General features: G+C 37.8%; 3 protein-coding genes across 8 annotated transcripts in view; 1 reads left to right on the forward strand and 2 right to left on the reverse strand.

The window, feature by feature from the left end:
* slc1a1 (solute carrier family 1 member 1) overlaps positions 1-2,204 on the forward strand; it is a 20,120-nt gene extending 17,916 nt beyond the window's left edge. Inside the window, exons 11-12 of the mRNA XM_020594847.1 lie at positions 1,213-1,347; positions 1,468-2,204. Of these exons, the coding sequence (XP_020450503.1) occupies positions 1,213-1,347; positions 1,468-1,708 (376 nt within the window). The 3' untranslated portion in view covers positions 1,709-2,204. The remainder of the gene's footprint in view (positions 1-1,212; positions 1,348-1,467) is intronic.
* Positions 2,205-3,587: 1,383 nt separating this feature from the next.
* On the reverse strand, positions 3,588-22,962 carry spata6l (spermatogenesis associated 6-like). Of its 6 annotated transcripts, none has more exons than XM_020594998.1 (15): positions 22,717-22,962; positions 21,663-21,778; positions 21,427-21,564; positions 21,043-21,091; positions 20,657-20,698; positions 20,386-20,510; positions 20,021-20,113; positions 18,872-19,117; positions 17,189-17,288; positions 16,884-16,930; positions 14,498-14,629; positions 12,783-12,892; positions 12,283-12,364; positions 11,191-11,279; positions 3,588-10,221 (listed from the first exon to the last, which is right to left on the reverse strand). In XM_020594998.1, the coding sequence occupies exons 3-14, from the start codon at positions 21,502-21,504 to the stop codon at positions 11,214-11,216; spliced, it is 1,170 nt and encodes a 389-aa protein (XP_020450654.1). In that variant the 5' UTR covers positions 21,505-21,564; positions 21,663-21,778; positions 22,717-22,962; the 3' UTR covers positions 3,588-10,221; positions 11,191-11,213. The 6 variants fall into 6 exon arrangements, 5 of the variants coding, with proteins under 5 accessions (XP_020450654.1, XP_020450653.1, XP_020450651.1 ...); XM_020594997.1 differs by lacking the exon at positions 21,663-21,778 and adding an exon at positions 21,980-22,023; XM_020594995.1 differs by lacking the exon at positions 21,663-21,778 and having other exon boundaries at positions 22,717-22,864.
* A 684-nt stretch (positions 22,963-23,646) lies between these two features.
* trmt10a (tRNA methyltransferase 10A) lies at positions 23,647-27,551 on the reverse strand. Its single transcript, XM_020594844.1, has 7 exons — positions 27,106-27,551; positions 26,298-26,466; positions 26,135-26,206; positions 25,982-26,056; positions 25,549-25,698; positions 25,323-25,428; positions 23,647-24,688 (listed from the first exon to the last, which is right to left on the reverse strand). The coding sequence occupies exons 1-7, from the start codon at positions 27,291-27,293 to the stop codon at positions 24,528-24,530; spliced, it is 921 nt and encodes a 306-aa protein (XP_020450500.1). The 5' UTR covers positions 27,294-27,551; the 3' UTR covers positions 23,647-24,527.

A 27,551-nucleotide genomic window follows, 5' to 3' on the forward strand; every position in this document is an offset into this window, starting at 1 on the left:
TTTTTTTTACAAACCTCCAACTAAAAGTGAAGTCTGATATTTGTAGTTATCTAAATGTAAAGAGGTGCAACATGTAATAGAATCAGAAGAAAGTGTGTCTATTATTTGGCATTGCAGCCAGTAAATCCCTCGTGGTGTACCATTTGTCAGAGCTTTGGACTCCGGCATTCCCCCGGAGGAGCTGGAGGAAGTGTCTGGAGAGAGGGAAGTCTGGGCATCTTTGCTTAGACTGCTGCCCCCGCGACCCGGTCCCGGATAAGCGGAGGAAAATGGATGGATGGATGGATAAATTCACTTTTCCAATTTTCTATTTATCATTTACCAAATAGAAAACTGAACTGATAAGTGTCACATGGACCATTATTGACTGCATATTTAACCAAACATACAACTCTCCATGTAGGGATGGGTTTTGCTGAAAATGTTCTAATACCAGAGCTAATAAGAATCCGAGTGTACCACTACCAAAATAACGCTTTTTGCGATACCTTTCTTTAAGAAATAAAACCAGATTGTTCCATAAAATTCTTGCATTGAATAAAAGAAAATATGCCCATTCTCAAATTTTAATCATCTCCATAAAAGAACTGTTGATATAAATTAAATTATTTAAATTGTGATTTAAACCAGTAACTACCTAAACACAGAACAACAAAATTACTAATCAATCAATACCTTGTAAAATAATGATTTGCTTTAGATCTAGGAAATTCACCAATGAGCTATGGACACTTTACAATTTATTTCATTCATCTTTTCTTCATTACAGCATGTACCAATAGTGTATACTGTATATATATATATATATATATATATTTTTTTTTTTTTTTTTAATTTAAACAAAGTAACACATTAACAAAACAGTACTGAACATGGGAGACACGACAACAGTTACATGACATTACAAAAGGATATAGAGTGTTTAACAAGATTGTAGTGTGTGAAGTGTGGGCATTTCCAAGTTGTTTAGGTATATTTGTGCTTAATATGGTATATCTTTAGCACTGAACTTTTAAATTCACTTGTCATTTCATTTGTCAGTTTAGTAAATTCAGATTTAGATAACTCTTGTTGCCCTGCAGTTTCATGTCCTCCTGTACTTCACACTTCTTGTTGGCACCATAAATGTGTGATATTCTCTGATGTAGCCTAAACATTTCATTCCTGCATAGTTGTCACAGGAATATTTGTGACACTGTGTCTCTGTTTCAGTATAACAGCTACAGTTGCCAGTGTTGGGGCAGCAGGAGTCCCTAATGCTGGGCTTGTCACCATGGTGATAGTCTTAACAGCTGTAGGATTACCTGCAAGTGATGTCACTCTGATAGTGGCTGTGGATTGGCTCCTGTAAGTTTATCTGCTGTTTATATGTTTCTATGTTGACTATTTTCCTACATTTCCTACTGAAAAATTGACATTCTAACATAAGACAGAAGCTGTGGATTTATTTTGAGTGGTGTGTTTCAGGGATCGATTCCGTACTATGATCAACGTGCTTGGCGATGCTTACGGAGCTGGTATCGTTCAGAAACTATCAAAGAAGGAACTGGAGAGGATGGATCTGATGTCGGATGTAGACGTTGCCAATCCCTTTGCTCTTGAAGCTACTTTGGATGACGAAGAGTGTGAGAAAAAATCCTATGTGAATGGAGGCTTCACTGTCGACAAGACGGATGCAATCTCCTTCACTGAAACCTCCCAGTTTTAGCCTTAGCGTGGCTCAAAGGAGTAGAGAAAGTGCCATGCTGCTATGGATCTAAAGCAGAAGACTTTGTATCATGTATGAGCACCATGAAGCAAGAGGAAAACTATCCAAGACCCATCCAAGACATCAGTAACAGCAGCTTCCATTAAGCTTATCCAAGATGATCGCCCATCATGTCAGACATTTTCAACCTTGACTAGATTAAAGTGCTTCCTTCTTACTCTCAAATTGTGCCAAGATACAGAAAGGTCAGCTGAATATTATTGTGACTGAAAAGAAGAGGTGTTTGTGTGTGTATGTGTGCATGAGGACACTCTTTTTGGATGTATCTGTAGTTTGCAAAAATATGTCCATTTAGCACTGGTAGGAAAATGATAATCTGTAATAGTCTCACTTCAGTATACTTTATTTCCTCCTTGATTAGTCAACCTCAAATCAGAAAACGTTGGGATGGTATGTAAAATCAAAATTAAAACTGATAATAGTGAGGTGCAAATCATCTGTGTCCTGTATTACATTGAAAACAATACAACATTATTTAATGTGATACCTCATCAACTTTATTCTTTGTTCAAAATAAACACTCACTTCAATTCTGATCCATGCAACACATTCCAAACAGGGTTGGAACAGTTGCATTTCAGGACTAGTAATTAGGTAAAACAATGAAATGATGATTCCATTTGAACCAGGCGATGTCAACAGGTGACTGCATCATAGTTTGGTACAAAATTGCATCAAGGAAAGGCCTTTCTGCACAAAGAGGATCTCCAGTTTGCCAACATGTGCAGGAGAAAATGATTGAAATGTTTAAAAACAATGATCTTCAAAGAAAGGTAGGAAATGATATGGATGTGTCACCCTATACGATGCAGAACATCATTGAAAGATTCAAGGAATTTGGAGGGGTTTCAGTGCGTAAAGGGCACAAGTCTAAGCTGGATGACCGTGCTCTCCGATTCCTCAGACGGCACCGCATCAAGAATCATCACTCTTCTATAAGCAATATAATCACATGGGCTCAAGATTACTTTGGCACACCTGTGTCAGGCACTACAATATGTAGTTACATCCATAAATGCTGCTTAAAACTGTACTGTGCCAAAAGGAAGCCCTATGTCACCAGTGTCCAGAAGCTCAGTTGACTGCTCTGAGCTCCGAGGCATCTGGGATGGACCATTACACAGTGGGAACGTGTACTGTGGTCAGGCGAATCAGTGTTTCAGGTCTTTTTTGGAAGGAATGGATGGACCATCCAGACTGTTCCCAGCAACAAGTCCAAAAGCCAGGGTCTGCCATGGTCTAGGGTTGTGTCAGTGCCCTTGGCAAAGGTAACTTCCGCTGTGATGGCTCCATTAATGCTGAAACATACACCGAGATATTGGAGCAACATATGCTGCCTTCACGATGACATCTTGTCCAAGGATATTCATGCATATTTCAACAAGACAATGCAAAACCTCATACTGCACATTACCAAGGTATGTCTGTGGAGGAAAAGGGTGTGAGTGCTGGACTGGCCTGCCTGCAGTCCTGACCTGTCCTCAGTAGAGAATGTGTGGTGCATTTTGCAAGGCAAACTGCATCAACGAAGACCCAGGACTGTTGCACCTTAAGACTTGTTTGCAGGAAGAATGAGATAAATCTGCACCTGACACACTTAAAATCACTTAGTGTCCTCAGTCCCTAAATGTCTTTTAGGTGTTGTGAGAAGGAATGACAACATCACACCATCGTAAATGCTTTACTGTCCCAACTTTTTTTGGAATGTGCTGCAGAAATCAGAATTGAAGTGAGTGTTTATTTTGAACAAAGAATAAAGTTGATGAGGTGTCATATCAAATAATGCACTGCTGTATTGTTTTCAGTGTAATACAGGACACAGATGTTTCACAAATCACTTTTTTTTGTTTTAATTTTGTTTTTATATACTGTCCCAACCTTTTCTGATTCGGTGGTGTAGTTCTCTAAATTGTCTGAATGATCTTTTTGTGTGGCTGTTGTTCACTGTCTATGTGCCATTGCTTGTATATCTATCTGTACATTTAAAAATGTTTTTCACACCAAGTTGCATGAAGCAATATGTTAAAGAAATGCTGATCGCTAACTGCACACTGATTTTTTTAGAGACTTCATAGATAATGAACACAGTAAACAAAGGCTTATGGAAGCAAATGAACACTGTGAAATTTCAGAACCAAATAGCTAACAGTTATTGACGCAATGCAAAGTATAATAATCATATATAGTCTGTGTTTTTAGGTAGCAGGGGGAAAGCATACAGTATATCAGATACCCCTAATTCTACCGTCTCAAACCAGACCATTTTAATGGTCAGCTAATGTATTTATGTTAATAATCACCGTCTCTAAGTGCTTTTTCAATTTTTCACTAGACTATTTTCATTATGCTGTAGAGTCAATATATGTTGAAAATAGTCTTAAAACAGTGGTAGCTCAGCTCAGTAACTGTACGAATCAGAGACCTGGAAAGTTTTTATCTTTTTAGCTGGTGATAAACATTTTTGTTGAAAGAAAACACAAGACTTATTTGGGCACATGCATTCCGTCAGACATTTTGGGAACTACAGTTCATGCTTTTTTGCCAAGACTGACATGAGACAATCAATGGCAATCTCATGTATGTGCATTAATTGCCAAAGGCAGTTAGCTTATGGTTAGCATAAAAACCAGCCAGCCAAAAAAAAGAGAAACAGTGAGCCTTTCTCTGGCTTACATTAAAAACCATATCTTAAAAGCTCTAAGGTTATAAAAACAAATTGGATTTATACCTTTCTGCAGACAGATAAAAAAAAAAACAAGACAACACTTAAATAGCAAGCTTTCAGCTACACTGTGGCTTTATACCGTAGGTGTGCTTTAGAACAATTTTCAGTCTTTAAGCTAAACTGAGCTAGTCAATTCCTGACTGCTCTGTACTGAATCAATCTTCTCATCTAACTGGTGGCAAAAAAGTAAATAAGCATTTTTCCCAGAATGTATTCCTTTAAAATAAGGAGCTAAATAAAGTTTCTGATGCACAATAATACAAAAGTACAGCACTCTGTCTATTAGCTATGGCAGCTTTTTCTTTGATAGTTTTATTTCCTGTGGCAATAACTGCATTACAAAGCAAATTCAGGAATGGAAAATTCAGAACAGTTATGCCATTTACAGTATAACACCTCAAAATCACCCAGTCTTTGACAACATCCTGTTTGTAAACATACTGAATAGCAATTCCATAACAATGAGACACTTGTAGCGATAATTTGATTTAGCATGTTTGGATTGCATTTCATCATTCCCTTTTGTGCCCACAATAACAGGATACTAACTCTGAAGTAATTAATTTACATATGTCGTATTCTTATTGCTGCTGCAACTAGTTAGTTAGCATAAGGGCTTTAGGGTTTCTTTAGCAAAAGAAGCATTTTTCATATTTACAAATGTTGCCATGGGAAAATGAGAAATTCTCAGAGAACCTTTGTAATAGCTAACAAGTAAGCCTATAAATTACTTTGTTTTTGTTCAGAACTTCTTTGTATCTGCTTTTTGATGCTACTGCATGTTTTGTGTACTTCCAGCCTACATGCTAAGTTAGCTTCTGACTGTCTAAATGTGGGTGCAGGCAGTTGTGTATCATGTTGGGCTATGAATGGCTAACACTGCCACAGCACAGCACGGAAAAAGGCTATAGAAACAGGGCTATAAGTCTAAAATATATTACTGATCTTTAGACTGCAGTGTTCCCACAATACTAATAAGCATGGTTTGGATATTCTTTCTTATCATCATATCAGTGGCAGGACAAAGGGCAGGTTTATGGTTTGGAGGTTATCTGACTGACATGCAGCTCAGATAGAGTATAAATTCCACCTAAAACAATTGGTTTCCTAAAGAGAAGCACTACATGAAAAGCCATGGATCATTAAAATAAAAGGACTTATCATCTTGGGAGCAATAATGTGCTCTTGTACCAGCACAATTTACCAATTAGAAACATAGTCACTGATCATTAGAAACATAGTCACTTGTCAAGGTAAAATGGCAAAAGCTTCTGGAATATATGCATTTGCTGCTTTTCTCCATTTCAGGTGATTGTAAAATGAACATATTTGGGTTTTCAGACCATTGGTTGATTAAAACAAGCAATCTGAAGATGTTAATTTGGGCTTTGGGAATTTGTGTTTGGCAACTATTTTTAGTAATTTTATAGGCTAAACAATTCATCAATAAATGATTTGAGATAACTTCATTAATGATTGGCTCGGGCCAATCATTATAATGATATAATGATCATTATAAAAATAACTGTTCGTTGCTGCCCTCAGCTCCAAAACTGACATATTGGCCTGAGGATGGTACACGAGGAAACATGAAGCAATTTCCAGGAGACAAAAGAAACAAAAGAAAATTTATTTGGGAAATAATGTTTTCATTAAATTTTAATAGCTCTTAAGGTGGGCCTAATGGTGGCAATAAACTGGCCAGTAGTTTGTGAAATACTGTTGCTCTGGACAAAAGTGTTGAATAGACAGACTGGTCAACAGGCCTTCCTTTCCTTAAACAATAGTTAATGCTTCAAATGCTGCAAATGTCTACACTTATGTAAAATGCTCCCTGGCTGCATTGCTATTTGTAATGCTCACAGCATAACTGCAGTCTTATGCTCTTTTATATACACATATGTACAGTACGACCATTTCTGTAACACAGCAGTGCATTTGACTCCATGCAGCAGCTGCATATTTTGATGCCTGCACATATAGTACTTTAGCTTGGAATCAGTGGGTAAAAGTTGCTTAAATGGTGGACATTACTTGGGACCAACAGTAGTATCAATGAGGATTTTCTATGCTAGTCATATACAATATGTTAGAAAATTTCAGGCAGTCTTCCCATGTGTTGGTCCCATGACCACTGTTCCCAGCAAGATAATATTGTTGTTTCTACATGGAAATAAAATGGCCCCCGAGCCAAATACCTTCCCACTCTCCTGGCAGAAAATGCAGTATCTCTTGCAACACAACTGAGTGCCATTCATGTTATTCATGAAATGCTAACAAAAGTATTCCAGAACAGCAGACTCAATGTCCTCAAAATGACACTGCACATGAGCCTGTCATACTTTGCAAGACAAATATAGACTTCTATTTGAGAGTTATTTGCTTAGATTGGGGTAGAAATGAAACTGCCAGAGTAGATTACAGCACAATATCATAGTGTACAATGTGTTCCATTCAAAACTGGAAGTCAGTAATTCTCCACTAGTTACGCTTTTAGTAGTCCAGCTAGGGAAAAGTCCATAATAACACTAGTGACATTTTCTTTGGTTTGTATACAGTACAGCTCCCAAAACAGAAACTAATGTATCAATACCCAATGATGCTAGGAGCTAGGCTGGTGCAGAAAATAAGCAACTGCAAGCATGACATTCAAATTTCTGTGATCCAGCTTGAAAAAAAAAAAACACCTGAAAAAAAAGGCATTTTTTTTAGCTTGTTGTAAAATAATGCTCCCAAAGCAACAGCTAATGTGTCAATACAATGCAATGTTAACAGCTACCTAGCGTAGATAATTTAGTTACTCAAATGTCCAAATGTTACCTGTCAGCTTTAGCCTTAACCAAATATCATTCAGATGTTTTCATAGATTCATGGTCATGGAGTGTTGAAAACTGTCTCTTTTGAGAATAACAATGTTCAGTAAAGTAATGGTGTTTACAGCGTGCTGTCAGTTTTAAAGTGATTTGACTACATCCTTGGAGATAAATCTTCTGTTCTTCTGTCTTATTTAGGCTTACAAGTTGAAGGCCCATTCTGTTATTTTGTCAGAGGTCAAAATTTCAAAAATCCACTGTGTCTGGAATATAGTCCTCATCTCAGTATCTCAAGTTTAGACATCCCTACACTGCCACAAGGGCCACATTTGAAATGAGACATGGGTGAACAAAGGTGTTTGTTTGTTTCAGAGGTGACATACAGATAAGTCCTCGCAAACCAGGTTGTCTTGTACATTTCAGAAGCACACTGTTGTGGCATTAACCAATCTCCTCTCACGGAACTATTTGAGTACCTACTGTACAGTATGTGAATCAACATGAACAACATTATGTGTAACTGCAAGCTAATAAAAGAAAGTTGCTCATTTTATTGTCAGATTTTGTTATCATTTATAGTCACCATGATAAGGGTAATTGAGATTGCAAAGCAGGTGACACTCATTTTCTTTAAATCCATTAAATTAAAATAATAAGTGGGATTATCGTGGAATTTGGTATTAATGAAGCCTACTATACCTTGGTATTTACAATTTTGGTTGCAATTTGAAGGCAACTTCCTGGTTAGACAACTTAGAAATGTTAGTAGGAATACAGACATCTGATATTCTGGATTAGTAGTGGCTTTGATACTGCCCCTGTTAAGTATATTGGATAATGGTCATGACATAAGAAATCCCCTAGCTCTTGGCCAACATCACTTACATTAAGTCATGGTGGGCCATTGACTCAAGTTTTAGTATCGCAGCACTTTCTGGCCTCATGTTACCTGACAGAAAAGCTATCCAAATACATTCTACAAAATGTGTTATTGGGAAAAAGGGACTACTGGTATAGAAAATGTGAAATTGTCATCACACCATGTTGAATTTTGGGTAAATGTGCCATTTTGGGGAGATCATGCACATTATCCATCATAGATATATACATTACATACATCTATATATTAATATTAAAAAACTTTATACTATCCCATACAGCTACATACAACAGTGGATACTTGATCTACATCCAAACATCCACTTTAGTGATCAGTTCGAGCACAGACAAGACAGAATGTGATTCATCTGCAGTGTTTATGTTATCTGCCAACAATGGCTAGCCAGGGTTAGCTCCTCAACCTAGAGCTGCGCGGAAGAGTCATTTTTCAGTCTGTTGCTCTCGTCGATGGGATCTCTAAGTCAGTTACGAGTTAGCTACAGTCAGCTAAGGTTATCCATTCTGAATTACCAAAATCAGTAAAGTGAGCTCAAAATAACTTAAGCAACTTTTTAGCCAAGGAAAACAACAATGTATGCAGGTGAATAGAGCGCCTCCTTCCCAAAATGGTGCCCTCATCCCAACATTCAACACAGCATGACGTACCCTCACATTCTCTACTTGATCATTACTATTGGCAGATACTTGAGGTATTAGAATTGCTGCATCCCTATATACAGTAGACCTGATTTTACAGTAAACTTAATCCCTTGTATATTTCACAGCAATTAGGATGACTGATTTTTTTCCCCGCCTTCACGTGCGCCATGTCAGCAGCTTTTGCCTGTATGTAGCTGTACAATGCATTATACCAATGAGACTTTAAGTTAGGGGTGATAAAGCAAATTTCTTTCTTTTTTTCTTTTAATTAGTGTTTTTGCATAATGTATAACACGTTTACATTGTGAAAATAAAGTTACAAGGTTATTTATTTTTAGTCAAAAAATAACACAGCTAACACTTGCTAGCTATCTGCAAATATCAGGCTGATGTCCAGTCCACTTAAAAAACATACAACAGGGGTGTGCGCTTTTCTACTTTGTCTGCATTGAAACTGACTGTTGGTGTATGTATACAGTCCACAGCTGTATGTATACCTCCATACCTAGATTTTTTAACAAGTGGTTTATGCATTTTATTACCCTTCCTCAAATGTAATCCACAATAAAGTCCTAAAAGTAAGATGTTTCAAACATGTTTTAGTCTTACAAGTAAAAAAGAATTTTTCTCAAAATTTGATTAAAATTCTTTCTACCTATGAATGGGAACCCACCTAATAAGATTACAGTCACCTACATTATGGTCATTGTTCTGTGTAGTCTTTCTCATCCGGCAAGGAGGCGCAGGTTCAGCCTACCACCTTCACTGTCTTTGCAGAGAAGTAGAGCAGCCCTTTCTAGTTCCAAAATATTATTTATAGAATTATTTAAGGACTTGTTACAACTGACCAAGCAAGCCATTAATAAATCCTACCAAGGCCTGCTTGTTACACCAAAATAGAGTTCTGTTTCGGCAGCCATTTTGCAATAGATCACAATGTTCCTGATACAGGTGATGTTTAATGCCTCACAGTCACAGTGAGCAGCTATTTGTATGATATATGGCAAGGGAGCTCCATTGCCATAGACACAATTTTCTTTTAATAGCCTTCAGGTGATTTACCTCAGGACTCGACAATGTTAGCTTGATAGATTAATGAGATGGAACAACAGAGACTTTTGATGTCAAACCATACTACTGCTTCCATTCTGTGTTCAAACTGAGATTTAACAATGATATTAATATTAAAATGTTGTTTCAACATTAAAACATTTATGTCAACATGAAGCACATTACTTGCCAGCCCTTATTACAGGTTGTGTGGACATATATCGATCCACTGTAATGAAATACCTCTCTGTTTTGCACACATCACACATTAGGAAACTCTTGATATCTGAAGGCATCATCGGGAAGGCAATGGTCCCTTTCCCTGTCTGACATCACACACAAACAAAAACAACACAATATGCAGTTAATTTCACTGATATGGTGCTGTGCAAAGACTGTGCAAGACAGGAGGGGTAATGAGTGAACTGGTTGAGAATTTGTTTTAAAGTATAGTTACTGTTCTCTAGAAACCAAAAACAGATTAATATATCTTTGCATATTATATTCAGAGGTGTTACTGATGTTCTGACCTTCTCATGTATGTAGCTGGGGAGGACAAAAATATAGAGACACCTCTAAATATAATGTAGTCCAGTACAGTACCACCTTTAACTATGACCTCAATAATAAACATATAATTGAATTTATACATTTATGACAATTTCACCAAAACCTGAAACATTTTGAGTTTCATAAATACAGATATTAAAGGGGAAGTGTTGCACTGAAGTTTACACAATTGTACAGGTTTACCTATTAAAGTGGCCAGGCAGTGTATGCTTATAGTAATTCAGGGGTATAGGCATGGGTAAAAAATACACTAAATACATATGGGGAGCAGGTGAAATAAACATAATTAAAATAAATTTAAAAAAGACAACTTTTTTAAACATTTAACTCAGCACAATTTTATCAAGACTAAATAACTGATATATTTTTGTGTGTGCAGTAGCCTAAAGTCTATTTTAATTATGGGTATGGGTTGGGTTGCAGGTCTTATGTTAACAGGTCGGGTCCAGAATTATTATTGTTTATTATTATAGAGATAATTGCGGGTAATGTGTCAGGCCCAATAAGGTGATTTGCAAGTGCGGGGCGGGTATGGGTTTGCAAAACTGGACCCATGCAAAACCCTGACACATAGGCAGGAAACATGGAAAGAGGGTGGTTTGACAACAAAGGTACCCAAACAAAATCAAGCATTATGATTACCGTACATGGTAGGTATCTTAAACGGTAGGTCACCAGAGCAGCTTTTTTAATGTGGACAATGAAATGTACAAAGTCCACTTTACCTTTCCAGAGCCTGGCCAGGACTTCATGGTGGCCCTGGAGAGATGGACCTTCTGGAAAAAACACTGTCTATCTCAGAGACCGTGGCCCCCTGAAACACAACAACAGTGTGTGTAAGTGAAAATCCCTGTCGTCTTACATTATTATTAACAATCACCCATGTTGCCTTCATTCCTGGAGCCAGTTTATGCAAAGATGCAGTGTCCAAGTTACATTCATTAATTAATACCATTGACATGTCTTTTTTGAGCAGTGTTAACTTACTGTCACTGAAACAACAGTTCCTGCTAATTTTTAAAATTGGAAGTGTATGGAAACATTTCTGTCTTTAAATTATTGTACTAGGGTCTGAAAACCTTAGAAATATGCTATCTAACTATATACTCTAGATGACATACTGTAACTCTGGCCTCCAGTCCTGCTGTGAGAAACCTTGGAGTCATCTTTGATCAGAATATGTCCTTTAAATCACACATAAACCAAGTCTCTAGAAGTGCTTTCTTTCACCTGCACCATATCGCGAAAATCAGGAACATCCTGTCTTAAAGTGATGCTGAAAAACTGGTCCATGCATTTGTTACTTCCAGGCTGGACTACTGTAACTCTTTACTATCAGGATGTCCCAATAATTCCCTAAAAAGCCTCCAGTTAATCCAAAATGCTGCAGCCAGAGTACTGACAGGAACTGGCAAGAGAGATCATATCTCTCCCATATTAGCTTTTCTCCACTGGCTTCCTGTAAAATTCAGAATAGAATTTAAAATCCTTCTCCTAACATACAAAACCCTTAATGATAAGTCTCCATCGTATCTGTGCAGTAAACAGACACTGAAAAACACTGCAAAATTGGAGCAACAAGGAATCATTAGTGAATAAAAATAAAAACTATTTCTTTTGAGAAGATAAACTAAAAGCAGCTGATTCTGAGGGAATTTGTGCTGTAGAAATATACCTTATATTGAAATTACCATGAAAATAGGTAAACTTGGAGGAATTGTTGAAATGGCTTCACCAGCAAATTATGACAGAAGCAGATGAGACAATTTACTATATTAAAATATCTAATGCTATATCTAATGGTTTTTGTGACTTACATAGACAAGTCGGCGCACAGCTTTTGGCGTAGTAAGGAGTCCTCGGACACGTTCATGGACTTCTTCCCATTCTCTGTGAGAACTGGAGAGAGACGTGAGCAGTCACAGTCAGGAAATTTGCAGTCGAGTGACATTTTTAGACTGTTAAAAAATGAACATTCTAGTGTCATCTCTAGAAGCATATTTACAGTTCAAATCAGATGAGAACTAACACAAATCACATTTCTGTGCATCCATTACAGAGACACTCTCAGTCCATCATATGTTTATCCTAGTTAATACAATGACTGTTTGATTATATTTTCTTCAATTTGTAATTAGCCTTTCCAATATAACATGACCCTAGTTACCATACAGACCTTATTTAATTTGGTTAAATTGAGCAAATACCTCCTGACTTAGTGATTAGGTCTCAATAGATAGCTGGATAACACAAGAACCCTGTCAAGTGCATGATTATACCATGAAAGGCAATGTTTAGAACCTGTTAAGAAATAGACCTGCTGTGCCTGGCTTGTTCTCTGTAAGACCGCCACAGCGCTGAAGGCTCAGGACCATTATGGCAGTCATTTGTTTCTGAAGAGCTGGAGTCGTCCGATATTCCTCCAATCTACCAATAAAAACAAAAATAAGCCGGCAGTGTCTTCTTCATTAATGCATCTGCACCTTTGACAATGGTTAATTGTACTCTCTGTGAAATTATTAAAGTCTTAATCTGTGATTTTATGACATATAGTACATTTCTGATCTATTTTCACATAATTACAGATGGAAATTCTGACAAACAAATATGGTTTTTCAACTGATCAAAATTTAAACAAGACTAATGCAGTCTTTCACCAGAAAAAAATTGTACTTAGATTTAGAATTAATCTGGGAGTCACAAGTCTCAATCCTGGGTTTTAATGTTTTTCTACTTGTAGTGTAGGTCCCAGATTGTGCCTTTAAAGAATAGATCATGTTGGGAAATTTGTTCAGCAGCTTTCTTTCCAAAAGTGAAGTTAAAAAATTTATAACAACAGAAGATCCTTCGTACTTAAAAATCCAAAACATAATTGGTCAAAAAGGTTTATTACCCCAAGAAGGAAATTGGCCTCTTTGAGTGCAGAGTTAGCAAACAGTACAGTGATTTGGTCAAAGCCCAGGATTTTAGGCAGCAGATGGTTTTGCACAGAAACTGCAGTAATTAAAAGGCCCATATTAAGGTAAGACTGCTACTTCATGTATATAGCAGTTTATTTAATATTCCTGACATTTGTCAGGTTTTATAATCAAACTCTCGCTGTCACTTTGATGTGCATTCAGCTTAGTTTCAGCTTGGTGACAGCTAACAGAGGTGCAGACTGATGGCTTTGGATGAAAAAATCATGTACGGCCATGGTAAAAACTAAGTACACCCTCCTTCAATTCTCTTTTTTATCGGGGCCTAAAAAACCTCACCAGCATCTGTAAACAAAAACAATAACCTCAAGTGGCAAAAAACCTACAACCAGCATTCATTTATGCACAGCTTTCTCAACATCCTGCCACAGCATCTCAGAGGGGTTGAGGTCTGGACTTTGACTCAGCCATTCCAACACCTTGATTTTTTTTTTCTTTAGCCATTCAGATGTCAATTTGCTAGTTTGCCGTGGGATCACTGTCCTGTTGCATGACCCAATTTTGGCCCAGCTGAAGCTGCTGGACAGATGGCCTCACATTTGCCTCAAGAATTTTCTGGTATAAAGTGAAGTTCATTGTCGCCTCAATGACTGAAAGTTTCCCAGGTCCTGTGGCTGCAAAACAAGTCCAGCTTGTTTGTCATGATATGTTGTGTTTTGTTTTCGCCAAACATGGTGCTGCACATGATGACCAAACACCTACATTTTGGCCTCATCAGTCCAAAGGATACTGTTCCAGAACAGCTGCAGTTTGTTCAAATGCAGTTTTGCCTAAGTTGTGCTGCCAAGTTTTTAAAGAAAATGGGATTGTTCCTAGAAACCTTTTTTTGTGAAAGCAAATTGTGGTGTCATGAACATAAACATGTGCTTATATGTAGGTCATATGATGCAGCTATTGGGTTTGTCCTTATATCTCTGACCATTAAATGATCAGACCTTGGACTGAATTTGCTGGGATACCCACTCTTGTGAAGATTGTCTTGTCGGCTCTGCATCTGTAAACAATCTTTCTTACTGTAGAATGGTAGATTTCAGTTTGGAGATGGCATTATTACCCTTCCAGGAGTGATGAGCAGTGATACTTGTTTCTCTGAAGTCATAGCTGATGTCCTTTTTTTTTTTCTTGGCATTATGTAGACACACACCTCAGTGCTCCAGGACACCAAACTGCCAAAGGTTCTGCTTTCCTAGACATAGTCAAACTTCTTAGTGGTTTAATCATCCTGTGCATTTGAATAGTAACTCCTGGCTGCTAATTACTCTCGTAATGATTGTGGAAATAGGAAAGGTGCACATTTACTTTCTTACCTGGTTTCTGAATGTTGGTTTATTTTTGGCAAACAGTAACCACACTTTTTTAAATTCAGGGTAGGTCCACTGAGAGGCCACCTCTTTTTCAGGAACACCATGTTCACATCCATACCTGGAAGCTACACAGATTCAGATCTCTCTATTTTTCTTGTCACCTGAGGGTTTTCTTATTTGTTTGTTTACAGAAGTTGGTGAGGTCCACACAACTGTTTTTAGGCCCTGATAAATAACAATATAGAACTGAAGGGTGTTTCTTTTTACCATGACTGTATGTGTCAGATACTTTATGTAACTGTTTATGATTCCAGTGTGTTAATATATAATTATGTTCTGTATCTGTCAGTTTAGGGAACGCTGAGTTTTAACATTAGACCCATTTGTTTACACAGAATCATGCACATGACGTACCGCTTACATCCCTAAGGGATGTAATCTACTACAAATACAACAAATGGGTCTAATGCAAACAAGGAAAGCCACTCAAAGAAAATGAAGAGGAGTTATCCCTCTGGGGGTGAAAAAACAAAGAAACAAAAAGAGGAAGAAAAGAAGGTGGTAAGTGAAGGAAATAATAATGATTAAATAATATACTAAATAACTAAATGCTACTAGTGTAGCCTTAACTGTAGGAGAGTAGGGGAGAGACACGTGAATAATGTAACTTCCACTAATATCACACTATTTCTTTTGTTTACTTTGACATTTAACATCAGTTAACTTAACGTTAGCTAACAGAGGAGCCTAATGTGTCCAGCTCTCCTGACCATGATGTGACCAAGTCAAATGCGTGAGACTGGGAGCCAGAGTCGGGATAACTTATAAGTGAAAGTAATCACAATCAAAATAAGATTGTTGCAAATGGTAAATTCTACTGGGCTTCACTCATTGATGATATTAATTAGAAAAAAGTGTTGTTAATTTCCTACAAATATGCCATAGATAAGGTCAAATAAGTCCATTTTAAAATTTTACACTATATTTATCCTACCAATTCACTGATCGCAAGATATATGGACATTGTAGCTCATTGATCCTTTTGTAATCAACATAAAGAATGTATTACTCATCTTTTTTTTATTGTAATGTACTACAAACTTTTTGGCAGATACTTGCAAACCATATCCTCAGGAATCTTATACCTTCGCTTTAAAATGTGTAATTACTTTTTTCACAATAACAAACCATTTGAATATACTGTCAGCTTCTATACTTTGATGTCTAATTTTTATATCCATAACTGCAAATTCTCTAAATTCCCCCCAGCATAGTCTTTCTCATGTAATATCCAAAGCTTCTTGCAATGCTTGCAGTTGACTTGTTAGCTTAGCCTAATTTGGACAATACTTTTCTGTAGTTAACTAAAGAAAACTGTGTCCGAAGTATGTTAAATTACACTGTCCCTACTAAATGAAACAACAAATACTGAAAGCTTTGCCAATGACCACATTCAAGAGGTGAATCTGAGGAATTCCAGTTCTATAAGTATCATATACTATATCACTGAATGGCTTTCAGCTCAGAGGCCAGACACCACCAAACCACCCTGCCATAGCAACTTTCCACACAATGATAAATGAATTACAAAAAAAAGCAAGCTTAAAATAGTACATTTCTCAGTAGTAACCTACATGTGGCTCAGATAGGCAATTATAGAATTATATATAGATTATAAAATTTTAGATTGCAGATGTTTATATAGATTTATTTTAGAACCTGGATCTAAAACTGGTAAGTTTTAATTAGTTTAACAGTTCGTTTCTTGAACTTGTTTAGTTTAATGTGTTTTTATGCACAAATTAAGTAATGTATGTGCACAGTTTATTATCTCTACCCCTGGTAAATGGTCTTATACTTATATAGCAGTTTTCTGTGCACTGATGCACACTCAAAGTGTTTAACCAGGGATCCAAACGCTGACCCTACAATTAGGGAACAACCTGCTCTACGTCCTGAGTCCTGAACCACAGCTGCTCCTGCTCTCAAATAAAAGTAAAAATGCAAATGTTGTGTGTGCTTGTATCTCATTTTGCCCATTAACAGTTTAGGGCACAGAGGTTTTTCCAAGGCTAAGTACACAGTTTTACAGTCTCATAACTTTCTGTCCAAGAAGGGAAAATAAGCTGTTCTTACCAAACCACTAGATAAAGATTTCCTTCTGCCAGAGGGAGAGAATCTCACTAAAACAGTTAAAAGAGGGAAAATGTTTTTAAGTTACATTTCTTTGGTGCTAAAAAAGCTCACTAAGTTAGCTTGAGCAGATTTCATTCTCAAACTAGCAGCTTGTTACAGTAAACTGGGTCATGTCAACATAGCAGCATGATAATTACAATACATTTTACAAGTAGGTATGGTAGGTTTTAGAGTCATTAAACTATGATTCTTAGCAATAAAGCAGCTTTAAATTACAACAGACATATAGTGCATATGACACATACCTGTGGATGAAGACCTGGTCAAAGGTGAGGAGTAGCTGGTAACCAGTGCAGAGTGGTGGGGCAAGGCAGATCGACGGGTGCCAGGCCATGAAGCCAGCATCTACAGTACACACAGAGGAATGACGACTCAGTGATCAGACCTTCACAGCAAACTGCTACAGAATATATACATACATGATTACTTCAATAGATGCTATAGCTGTCTCAGCAAAAAGACTGGAACATTTTATTGTCATAACGAAAGAGGAGACCATTAATATAAGTTCAGAGCAGTAGATGCAAAAGCTTTCCTGAATTGGTGGTGGAAGGTGGAATCACCATTGTATGAAATCAGCTGGTGGATCAGAGCAACACAAACAGTATTTTCCTTCTACACTACTTTAATGTTATTATCCACATTGTGGTATAGTCCCTCCAAATCCTATAATCTCCCAAGGTGAGACTCAATCAAATAGTAAATAGTATACTAGGAGAGAACTGATTGAATTGAACATTGTTATTGAGCTTTACAACAGAAACAGAACTTGTGATCTTTAGGTTTAAGGTAAAACTGTGTTAAGTTTCAAAAGAAGAAATAACAAAATCTTCCCATTACAGATGAAATTAAAATTTTGAATTATAATCATGAAAAATACATCCTTGCTCTATTCAGTTCGCTCAGGGGTTTTGCTGTCAGTGGATAATGTCAACTTTAGTGAACCATAGAGTGATGTTGCTTTGGCAATGACATTACTGAGTCAGTTTTCTGACTTTACAACTCTTTTCCTGCTCCTACTGTTACACTACATTTTAACAATCTTTAGATAAACATTTCAGTGGAAGTATAAAATAAAATAACACAAGAAGTAAACAATCTAGCTTCAGGCTTCTTTTTCTCATTTCACTCTCTAATGACAATAATTTAATTTAGGAAATCGTTGAAAATGGTATTATCCTCTAATTCCCACTTGAGGCCACAGTTGGATGGGTTTGCTTTAAAATATATTTCACACTGAAACTGAAAAAATGTACACATTACAATTTTTAAAAGTGCTATAAACAAAAAGATGTATTTCTAAATGTATTAATAAGTTCAGTGTAACAATGCTTGTGTAGGATATGCAAGATGCAAGAAGCTGAAAGAACAGAGGCCATTAGAGTTTTACTCAGGAGACCCTCTAAAAGGCCCCTATGATTTCTCTTCATATTAAGCTTTACACATTTGCAATCAAATAAGACAAACTTGGGTTTTGAATGGTTGTTGACACTTGCAACATGCAGTCATTGCACAGATCTGCTTCAGTATGCAGCATGTAAGTATTGAGTGACATTTGTGCACTAAAAATAAAAAATATATACAGTATATATACATGTTACATCTTAGTGTGTTTGAATAAAGATAGGATGGATACTTGTGTGTTTTTTTTATGTTAAGATTACTACGGTGTACCCTCTTTTAACACATTCTATCTACCACATTTTATTACTGTTAATTATTTGCTTTTGGCAAATACTAGAGTCATTCTTTGACACCAGAGTTACTCTAAACTCTTGTCACTGGTGAAACATTACAAAACACAGGTTCAAGGATACACTCAGTAAGCACACAATAGCTCTTCCCTGCCACCTGCTGGATGGATATGATGGCCAATCCTGAAAAATCTACTGTCAGTTTTAGAATAGAGACATGTTATGTGTGCTTACTGGCTGGGAGGTGCTGGTTGCATCCCAGTCTGCCGTGTCAGGAGCTGCAGAATCCAGGCTGAGCTGAGCCAGACGCTGTGTGTTTTCAGCGCTCAGCGGGGACAGAGACTGGGATCTGGCAATGTGTGACAATGACGTGGTGCTACTGTGTCTTTCTCTGACCATCCCGCCATGTCGTCTCCTTCCAATGGTTTGAAGTTGTTTCCTCTGAGGAGAGGAGGTCCTGTTCCTCTTTATCACTGGCCTCTGGAAACAAAAGAGCGGATGTCTCAAAATCAGTCCCTAAATACAAGCAGATGGGTTGCCTGTTTATTCAAATATTATATTTATATTGTAGGTGAATAATGCCTAGTATATTTAAAAGCCATCTCCAAAATAAAATCCTTCTTGTCCATCTGTAATTTTAGTAAAGGTTATGTATGCCTCTCTACTTGATTACTGCAGTTCTGTATAGTGTCAGTCAAAACCAAACTTTTTGCCTCCAACAGGCTCTGATTTCATCTGCCAGACTTTTACTACAATCAAAAAGACCATATCCCACCATATCATAGTGTCACTCCATCAGCTTCCTATAGATTTTGAATAGAAAATTTAAATAACTTTGGTTGGCAATTGCAGCAGCAATGTATGTGACACAAAGCTCTTGGAGGCAATAAAGTACCTCAACCCAAGTGCCATCGTTTGCATTAAAAATTGCACTCTTCTTCTCTGAGTCACAATTCACTCACATCTGAACTCACACATGATACACATATCTTTGAATTCACTACCACTGACATTTACACAAGGATGTCATTATGTCAGATGTTCATTGCAAATAAATGTCCATATTAATCAGAAAAAAACAATCCTGAACTTGAGAATTGTCATCAGTTCTTTAGAATCACAGTGACAATAACTGTCTGTACATCCATAGGTATACTGCAAACAGGACCTGCTAATAGTTAATTAAGTATATTTATAAAGATGTCATCTTGACAAAATGTAAACAAAAAACAGAACAAAAAAAACTATTCTTTTTTCCTTGATTTTGTGTACAATTTTATGATTATATGTATTGTTCTTGTGTTCTATATTCAAATGCTGCATAAGGTTTATCATTGTTACATATATAATCTGTAAATATGAGCCACATAATACAGTCTTTACCATTGGTACATTGCGGTAAATGTTGATCTCTGCATTGGCTGAACACTCAATGATACTTGTTTTAGTGGAAAACTCCAACCTTGGAGCAATACCCTGGGAAAATGAAAAGAGAAAATATTTGTCCCATGATCACCTAACAGTCCAAAGGTCACACTTGTAGTCAGTCATCACTTTGTTTTTGTTGCCCCAGCTACTGTGGCCACTACCTGTGTTCCAGAAAATGGAATAATATCTAGAAAATAAGAAACCGAGTCAAGGGAACTGCAAGTGCACGCATTCATGTGAAAAAACTACACAACAAAAGTACCTTTATGCTGAAAATGGACAACATTGTGTGTTTTAATGTATCACAGGGAAGGACCTACTGGAAAGTGAGGCGCTCGGGACATCAGAACCTCTCTGTCCACTCCAGAGAAGGATGGAACCAGTCTGGGCTCTGGAAATAAGAAATGTCGAGCATCTTCCTCAAAGCAGGCCAGAGTGTCCCCAGCTGTAAACACAAACACACTTCTAAAGGTGGTCTGCCTGGAGTTCTGTTTATTCAAATTATAATTTGCAATTCAACGCACTTCACTTTTTCAACCCTGTAGTGAACAAAGGACACAAAATATCAATGTAAAAAATAAGAAGCCTCACCAGGAGGGATCAGCTGTACCAGTTCAATTCTGACAGTCTCATCTGAAAAGACACATCAAGAGGAGAGATCAAGATCAGTGTTAAGAAAAGATCATTCTCAAATGCATAATGATGGCGTTTATGGTTACAATGGCAAACACATTATTTAGAAAACCAGGTAATACCTTTTAAATATAGAACTTTTTATACGCAATGCCAAAAATATCACAGATAGTGAAATGTGACATTGGATTTATGCTCGACTTTAATGAAAGACAGCACAGAAATGGAATACAATGGAAAAATAAAGCCACAGTCTGTGTCATGTCAAAGTGGTAAAATAAGATTATGCAATCATGTCTATTTAACCTGCAACAGTAGATTGCGTGCATTTAAATATAACTTACACTCAAGCATCACAGTGATGTCTCCGGGATCAACTGCATGCCTGAAAATCTAGAAAGAAGCAAATGTCAACTGTGCTATTGGTTTTACCTTTATAATTTAACATGTTATATCAATACTATATTTCCAGGAGCTGACATTTTGTTGGTAAATACAGTCACATCACATTTATTTATCTATACTGTATAGTCTATACAGTCATTTATTGCAGGCGTGTCTCAGTTAACTTAATGGAGAATTGTAACTAGATCTAAATGAGACAGTATCTTTAAATATGACAACACAGTTTGTGTATTATGTTTCAGCTACTTTTCTCATTAACATTACTCAAACCTTGCTTCATCATAGCAGTTTTTCTCCCACATGGATGATAAGCAAAAACATGCCTTTTCAAATGTCATCTTCTCATGAACAAGCAGAGGGAAGATGGCTGGGAGGTCTTCAGACTGACGGTACTGGCCCATGAAGCACACGCTGAGGTAGATGTCATCCTTGGCTGGCAGATGAACTCCAGGACAAGAAACCTGAGATCAGTGGAGCAGCAAAGGTTAGCTAGATAACTAGCTAGGTATTAAGTCTGAGAACATGTCTGACATGTACTGTGGAGCCAGACCACTATGACCTTTATATATCAGTGGGAGTCCTCACTTAGTTTTACCATTTTGGTTGGAGTCAAGCTGCAGTCAACCCAAGTTGAAGATAATCATTTATGGACAATATTCAACAACCCTGAAAAAACTGATCAAAGTAAAGAAGAACATATTGCAGATATAAACCTTCTTTAAACAGTGGTTTAAAAGCCTCTAAAGAATTGAAGCGGGTTGGATAATGTTGTAGACGGGTCTGTGAGTTTGCAGCTGTTGTTGTGTCTTACATGCGGTGTATACCTTTGGGACATCAACCTCTTAAGTGATGTACCTGAGCAATCAGCTTGCACACCTGGTATTTCTTAACTACTGCTGTTTTGGCGTCCTGGCCTGCTCCTGAAGATGGTTTTAAAAATTAAACCAAAAGCTTAGGAAAAATGCATCTGTCCTTTTTTTTTGAGTAACTTTAATCTTATGTGTTGAACATTAGTGGATCTCCTGATCTTTAATAGTAACATAAGCTTGTATCATAGACACCCTATTTGTAATTCATAATCATGTAGATGTAGAATACCTATATGAGATTTCTGCACTCTAATTACAAGGATAGAGCATTGAAGGTCTCTTTATAATATGCTGTAGGGTGGCCTAACAGTGTACTTACTGGTGGAGTGAGTAATGCAAATATTCAAGTATCACTAGAGCCTTTTAATCAAGAGTTCACCAAAGTTGAAGGTCTTGGACAGCTTTCTAAGATATTGACCAAATTACTCCATTAGCACTAGGTGAAAAAAATATCTTATAGTTTAGTCACAGGTACACTGTGAAAAAGCTCTAATCTGATTAAACAGTATCACTACATTAGATATATGCCGAGTTTTAAACTAACGCTAACCCTAAAGGCTTCATACAACATTTTAAGTCCGGTGCTAGCATATCGTCTGTCTTTGCTAACGCTAGCTAAACAGCAACATAAATATATGTGTTTTAGCTACGGAATGGCGTTGCACGTGCCGTTCTCTACACGTAAAACCAATGAAGTTACAGCAGGACCGTTTAGGGAATAACTGGAAAAATGGCAACTCTTACCGCTCTGAACCTTAATTCAACTACAATTTTTAACGCCTTTCGAGACATTGGACTATTTTCTTAAACAGCTACGCTAGCTGAATATGTGCCTCAGGTTTAGCGTCATCATCTTGTTGCCATGGATACTACAACTTCCGAATGTAGTTGCTGGGGCAACCAGGCCCTCCCATTCATGACAGAACTCGAAGTGTTTACTTGTCTTTCGTTGCGTGGTTGTCATGCAGTTATTTACGCCAGTCTTGTAGCGCTACAGCCGTCAAACGATTTCAGTTTGTTGCGAATTCTCTGGCGCATTTATGTAAATTTTTATGTACAATTGTCTGTTTTCTACAGACATTCTACAGGTCGCCAATCTATCACAGGGCTGACATGTAGACAAACAACCACACACTCCTAGTCTGGCACATGGGAGAACATGCAAACTCCACACATAAGGGCCCGGGTCCAAACCCGGAACCTTCTTGCTGTGCCGCCTGTTTTATATACATTATTACCAAAAAACTATGCAATTCATTAAATTCGCCACTTATAGATCCAGGCTGTGAAACAATTGCTAACTTTCCCATGGATCTGCAATTCAATGCCAGATAGATAGGAACAGGACTTCTTTACCTACTACCCTGAGCATCACATTAAATCGGAGCTTAGACTACTAATGTCACCCAGTGCATCCTGGTAGCATTATCTCTTCATTTTGATATTTAGCATTAACACCTGGCATACTGTAGGTGTTAAAGACGGTTTCAACTGAGTCAACCCTAGTGAATTTTATTGTACTTGGGATCGCTCCAACAACCTTAACTTATACACAATGGGATCTAGCAAAAGAAATCACTGATTAATTCTGAACATGTCTGATGTTCACATCAGACGTAAAGACCTCACACGTTCCCCATTTCTGTGGCTGCATTCACTCAGTCTAGCCTCTGGCACAGCCTAAGCCTGGTTTACCATATGCCATAAAGAGCCAACAATCTGCAGGTTTTCATTCCAACCACAAGTTAACCAACTGAGAAACCGTGCGGAAGAATTCACCTACTGGTTGAAAAGAAAATCCTCAGACTGCTGGCTCTCCATGGCAAATGGTCGGACACCCCTGGCATAGGCAAACAGGACAACAGCCTGGAGCCCTGGTCTATTACTGGGGCCTCCCTACAACTAGGCTTAACCCAAAAAAACAACAATTAAAAAGAAAACTCAGTAACATGAGTCAATTTATAAAAAGGATGAGACACTTGGATTGCACATTATTCTCACAAAATTAAGTCTCCTGCTGGTGTCCTTGGGTCTTTCAGCCCTAAAACTCTTCAACTCTCCACAAACTGTATTAAAATTCGTTTAATTTTTACACTCACTCAAAATTTCTCCCATACTTCAGGACTCCCACAGTCAGAGAGAAATTTTTTTTGCCTTTATTGTCTTAAATCTTTTCTTTTAAATGAGTCAATTTAGCAATATTTGACAGCTTTAGCTTTCAGTTCCAAACAAATGAACTAAAATAAGAAAAAATTATGTTATTATCATACATACTATATATTCTTCCATAATTTACTGTAAAACGTAAATCTTCCATTTGTATCAGCAGTCCAACTAAACTTGAGTGGACAACATAAAACTTTCAATAAATAACTGGTAAAAAAAAAATAAAATCAAAAAGCTGTTTGAAGTTTTAAAGAAACCAACTTCACTCTTCTGAACATAGCATTAGCATCAATAAATTCAAATATTTCCATTTCCCCATCCTCTTCATTTCCAGCAGCCAATGTTGGAACTTTGCTTGGAGTTGTCCATTTGTCTCTTTTCTCCGTTTGCTATGGTGTGTCTGTGTCAGAGTCAGAATCTTTCTCCTCTTTTTCTTGAATGGTTATTCCATCCTGGTTGACAGCCACTGCCCCCTTCCTCTGAGGCAGGATGGTGAAGAAGGCCTCCTGCCAGCTGCCCTTCTCCAGGTATGCCAGGATGATCTCAAAAACTGCAGCAGGGGAAAGAACACACTTCAAAAAAAAAAAAAACATAGGCAGAGGAAACAAGGCACAGCAGCATCTGACCTCGTAACACAAAGCAAGAAAAATTAAAGGTAGGGTTGGCCACTCTTTTCAGAAGCATTTTTTGTTACATATCTTGAATTTCTCTTTTCATCCCAATGGCAATGAATCCATTAAATGCACTGACAACATAAAAAGTAATCTGTGGCAGCAGCAGGCCTGAGAAAACCCTGACCAATAATTTTACTCATCCCAAGCAAAAAAAAAACAAACAAAAAAAAAAAAAACCACTGGACAGCCTACCCACCGGTCAACCTACTTCCTAATTGAGCGCATTCTGCCCTTGCAGTTGCAGGCAGATGTGTTACTGTTTTACAGCTAAAGCTAGCGAGCTATGGCAAAGAAGGTGCTCACAGCAATTGTCCAGGGTGTACCCTGCCTCCCTCCTAGTGTCAGCTGGGATTGGCTCCAGCAACCCTATTAAATATTATGGATGGATGGGTAGCTGTTGACATTTTACCTTTATACTGAATTAATACGACATACTAAACCACTTGTGCAGTGGCTTTAAACTACTGATAGAAGTCTCATACAGTATATTGGCCTGATACTAATCCTCACCATGGTTGACTGCCAGAACCTTGCGACTGTTCATCTTGACAAAGCTGCTCAGAGGAAGCTGGGCATGGTTGATCCCCAGCTCCTTCGCCCTCTCAAAGGTGACACCCTGCAAACAATACCAGCTCAAATCATAAAGCAGCATGTGAAATTTTCACTGATGTGTCAGTTAGAAGCACCATCTATTCAGCATTGTTTCTAAAACCAATGGCACTGAAGGCAGACACACCTTATGATGGTTGTGGTCCACTAGGCCTCCAATTACATAAGCTTTGTTTTGGTCCAGCTCCTCCAGTACATTGGGAGAGTCTGATGTCAGGTACACCAGATCTTCCTTGGCTACAACTTCGCTGTAGTGCTCAGTTTTAATAGTGATGTCCTGCACACAACAGCATCATGCACACACACCGTTATGCAACACTGCATAGTTAGACATGCTGCGCAATGATATCAAACAAACGTTTTTCCTTATCACAAGATTATCGCTATTCACATGTGAGAATAACATGGTAACATGGCAACCACTATATAAACTACATCACACGCAAAACCTCTGCAATGAACAATGACTACACAGCGTGAATGGGAAATTGCTCAACAGCAGATACTAAAACTACTGTAAATCCTTACTGTGGCTTGTTTGCACAGATCTGACGACTTACCTTCCAGTTTACCCACCCTTTGTCCTTTTCATCCATGTTCTGTTTCAGCTGTCCACCCAGGCTTGTGAGGTAAAACTGGGGAAGTGAGGGTAGTGGTTACACATCACACAAAACTGTCATCACTGCTTCATGTGTTAGTCTGCAGCCACTGACCTGCACTGGATGTAAGGCTCGTCTGTTCTCAGCATAGCACCTCTGGATCTGCTTGTGAAGCTTACAGACATCCTGATGAGACAACATTATTAGTGAGGAGAGTCAGTACTGCACCTAATATTTCTGAATATACACACAGTTTACCTTGAGCTGAGCGGTTTACCTTGATCTGCATGAGGTTGTCAAAGCTGCAGTCCACCATCAGCCTGAGTGAACTGGGCGTAACTTCTCTGCATATGCGTTTCCTGGCACTCGGGATATCTCCTTCTTCCTCCTCCTGATGATCCAGTTTCTGCATCCTTCGCTGCTGCTTCCTCTCCTTTCGTCTCTGCCTGCAGCAGAAAGCACGGGACATATACTGCTAATGCCAGCCATAATGTGACACTGCACCTGCAGACTCCCGCATTGTAGTAAAATATTTAAAAGCATGGCCAATGAAATAGTGTATTTGTTGGATACATATTTCAGTGGCAATTTAATACCAATGAAATGAGAATTTCTGTTGTATATCCTATTTGGTCCTTACATTAAGAAAAATATAAAATATCACCAGATATGTCCTTTAACTGAATCACTACTGCCTGGATCAAGTTAAGTCGTAAAATCTTAATATAGGATGGTTTTTGCACTGGAATGAACCATTAAGAAACACAAACTATGGCCTATAATAGACTTTCTTGGCTTGCGAACTGTTTATCCCAAAGGAGCATAACTGGCATAATGTGACCGAATTCAAGTGTATGCACTTTTTAGTATGTATAAATAGCCACTGAAAGCAAGACGACTTTAAATTGACAGCTATTTGAATGGAGTTTGGTAAGACTGAGAATTGACAATTATCACTGTTACTGTATATAATGAGCACAAACAGCACGAGGTGTTATACAAATGACCACTGTTATTCCACCTCTACAGCTGACTGCACTAATCCCTGACAGCATAGCTAACAATGTTAAAATAAGCGTACTTACTTTCGTAGCTCTCTCTCTTCCTCCCATTTCTGCTGTTTCAGGAGCTTCTTTCTCTGCCTTTTAGACAGAGTTTGATGTTCTGTTGGAGCTTCTCCATTACTGTTCACAGTCTTCTGACTGCTCTTATCATCTCCATTGTCATTCTGCTGCTGGGCAGAAACCTCACTTTTCACACTGTCATCGGCCATCTGTGAAGAGTCAACTAGCTGTTGACTAGCTTGTTTTGTGCTCTTTCCAGAAAGATAACCGGCTTCATTTAAGAATAAATCAAAACTACTTCGTTTTCAAGAAAAATACGTATGTTTACATTACTTCACCACCCTGATATCCTCCCACAAAGGGGCGAACATACCAGAAAAACAAAGTAAACTAGATAAGGTAATTAACTTTGAAACAGTCCGCATGTATATTATATTGGCGCATATGTAACGTCATTTAACCGCGCC

The sequence above is a fragment of the Monopterus albus genome, unplaced genomic scaffold, assembly GCF_001952655.1.
Source record: "Monopterus albus unplaced genomic scaffold, M_albus_1.0 scaffold25.1, whole genome shotgun sequence".
NCBI classification, from domain to species: Eukaryota; Metazoa; Chordata; class Actinopteri; order Synbranchiformes; family Synbranchidae; genus Monopterus; species Monopterus albus.

Coding starts and splice junctions, on each gene's coding strand:
- spata6l (XM_020594995.1), bottom strand. CDS start 22,764: ATGTCTCGAAAGGCGTTAAAAATTGTAGTTGAATTAAGGTTCAGAGCG. Junction 17,289..18,871: donor CAACCAGCACCTCCCAGCCA/GTAAGCACACAT, acceptor TGTGTACTGTAG/ATGCTGGCTTCATGGCCTGG. Junction 16,931..17,188: donor GACCAGGTCTTCATCCACAG/GTATGTGTCATA, acceptor TAACTGTTTTAG/TGAGATTCTCTCCCTCTGGC.
- trmt10a (XM_020594844.1), bottom strand. CDS start 27,293: ATGGCCGATGACAGTGTGAAAAGTGAGGTTTCTGCCCAGCAGCAGAAT. Junction 26,467..27,105: donor GAAGAGAGAGAGCTACGAAA/GTAAGTACGCTT, acceptor TTTCTGCTGCAG/GCAGAGACGAAAGGAGAGGA. Junction 24,689..25,322: donor GGTTCTGGCAGTCAACCATG/GTGAGGATTAGT, acceptor CCCCTGCTGCAG/TTTTTGAGATCATCCTGGCA.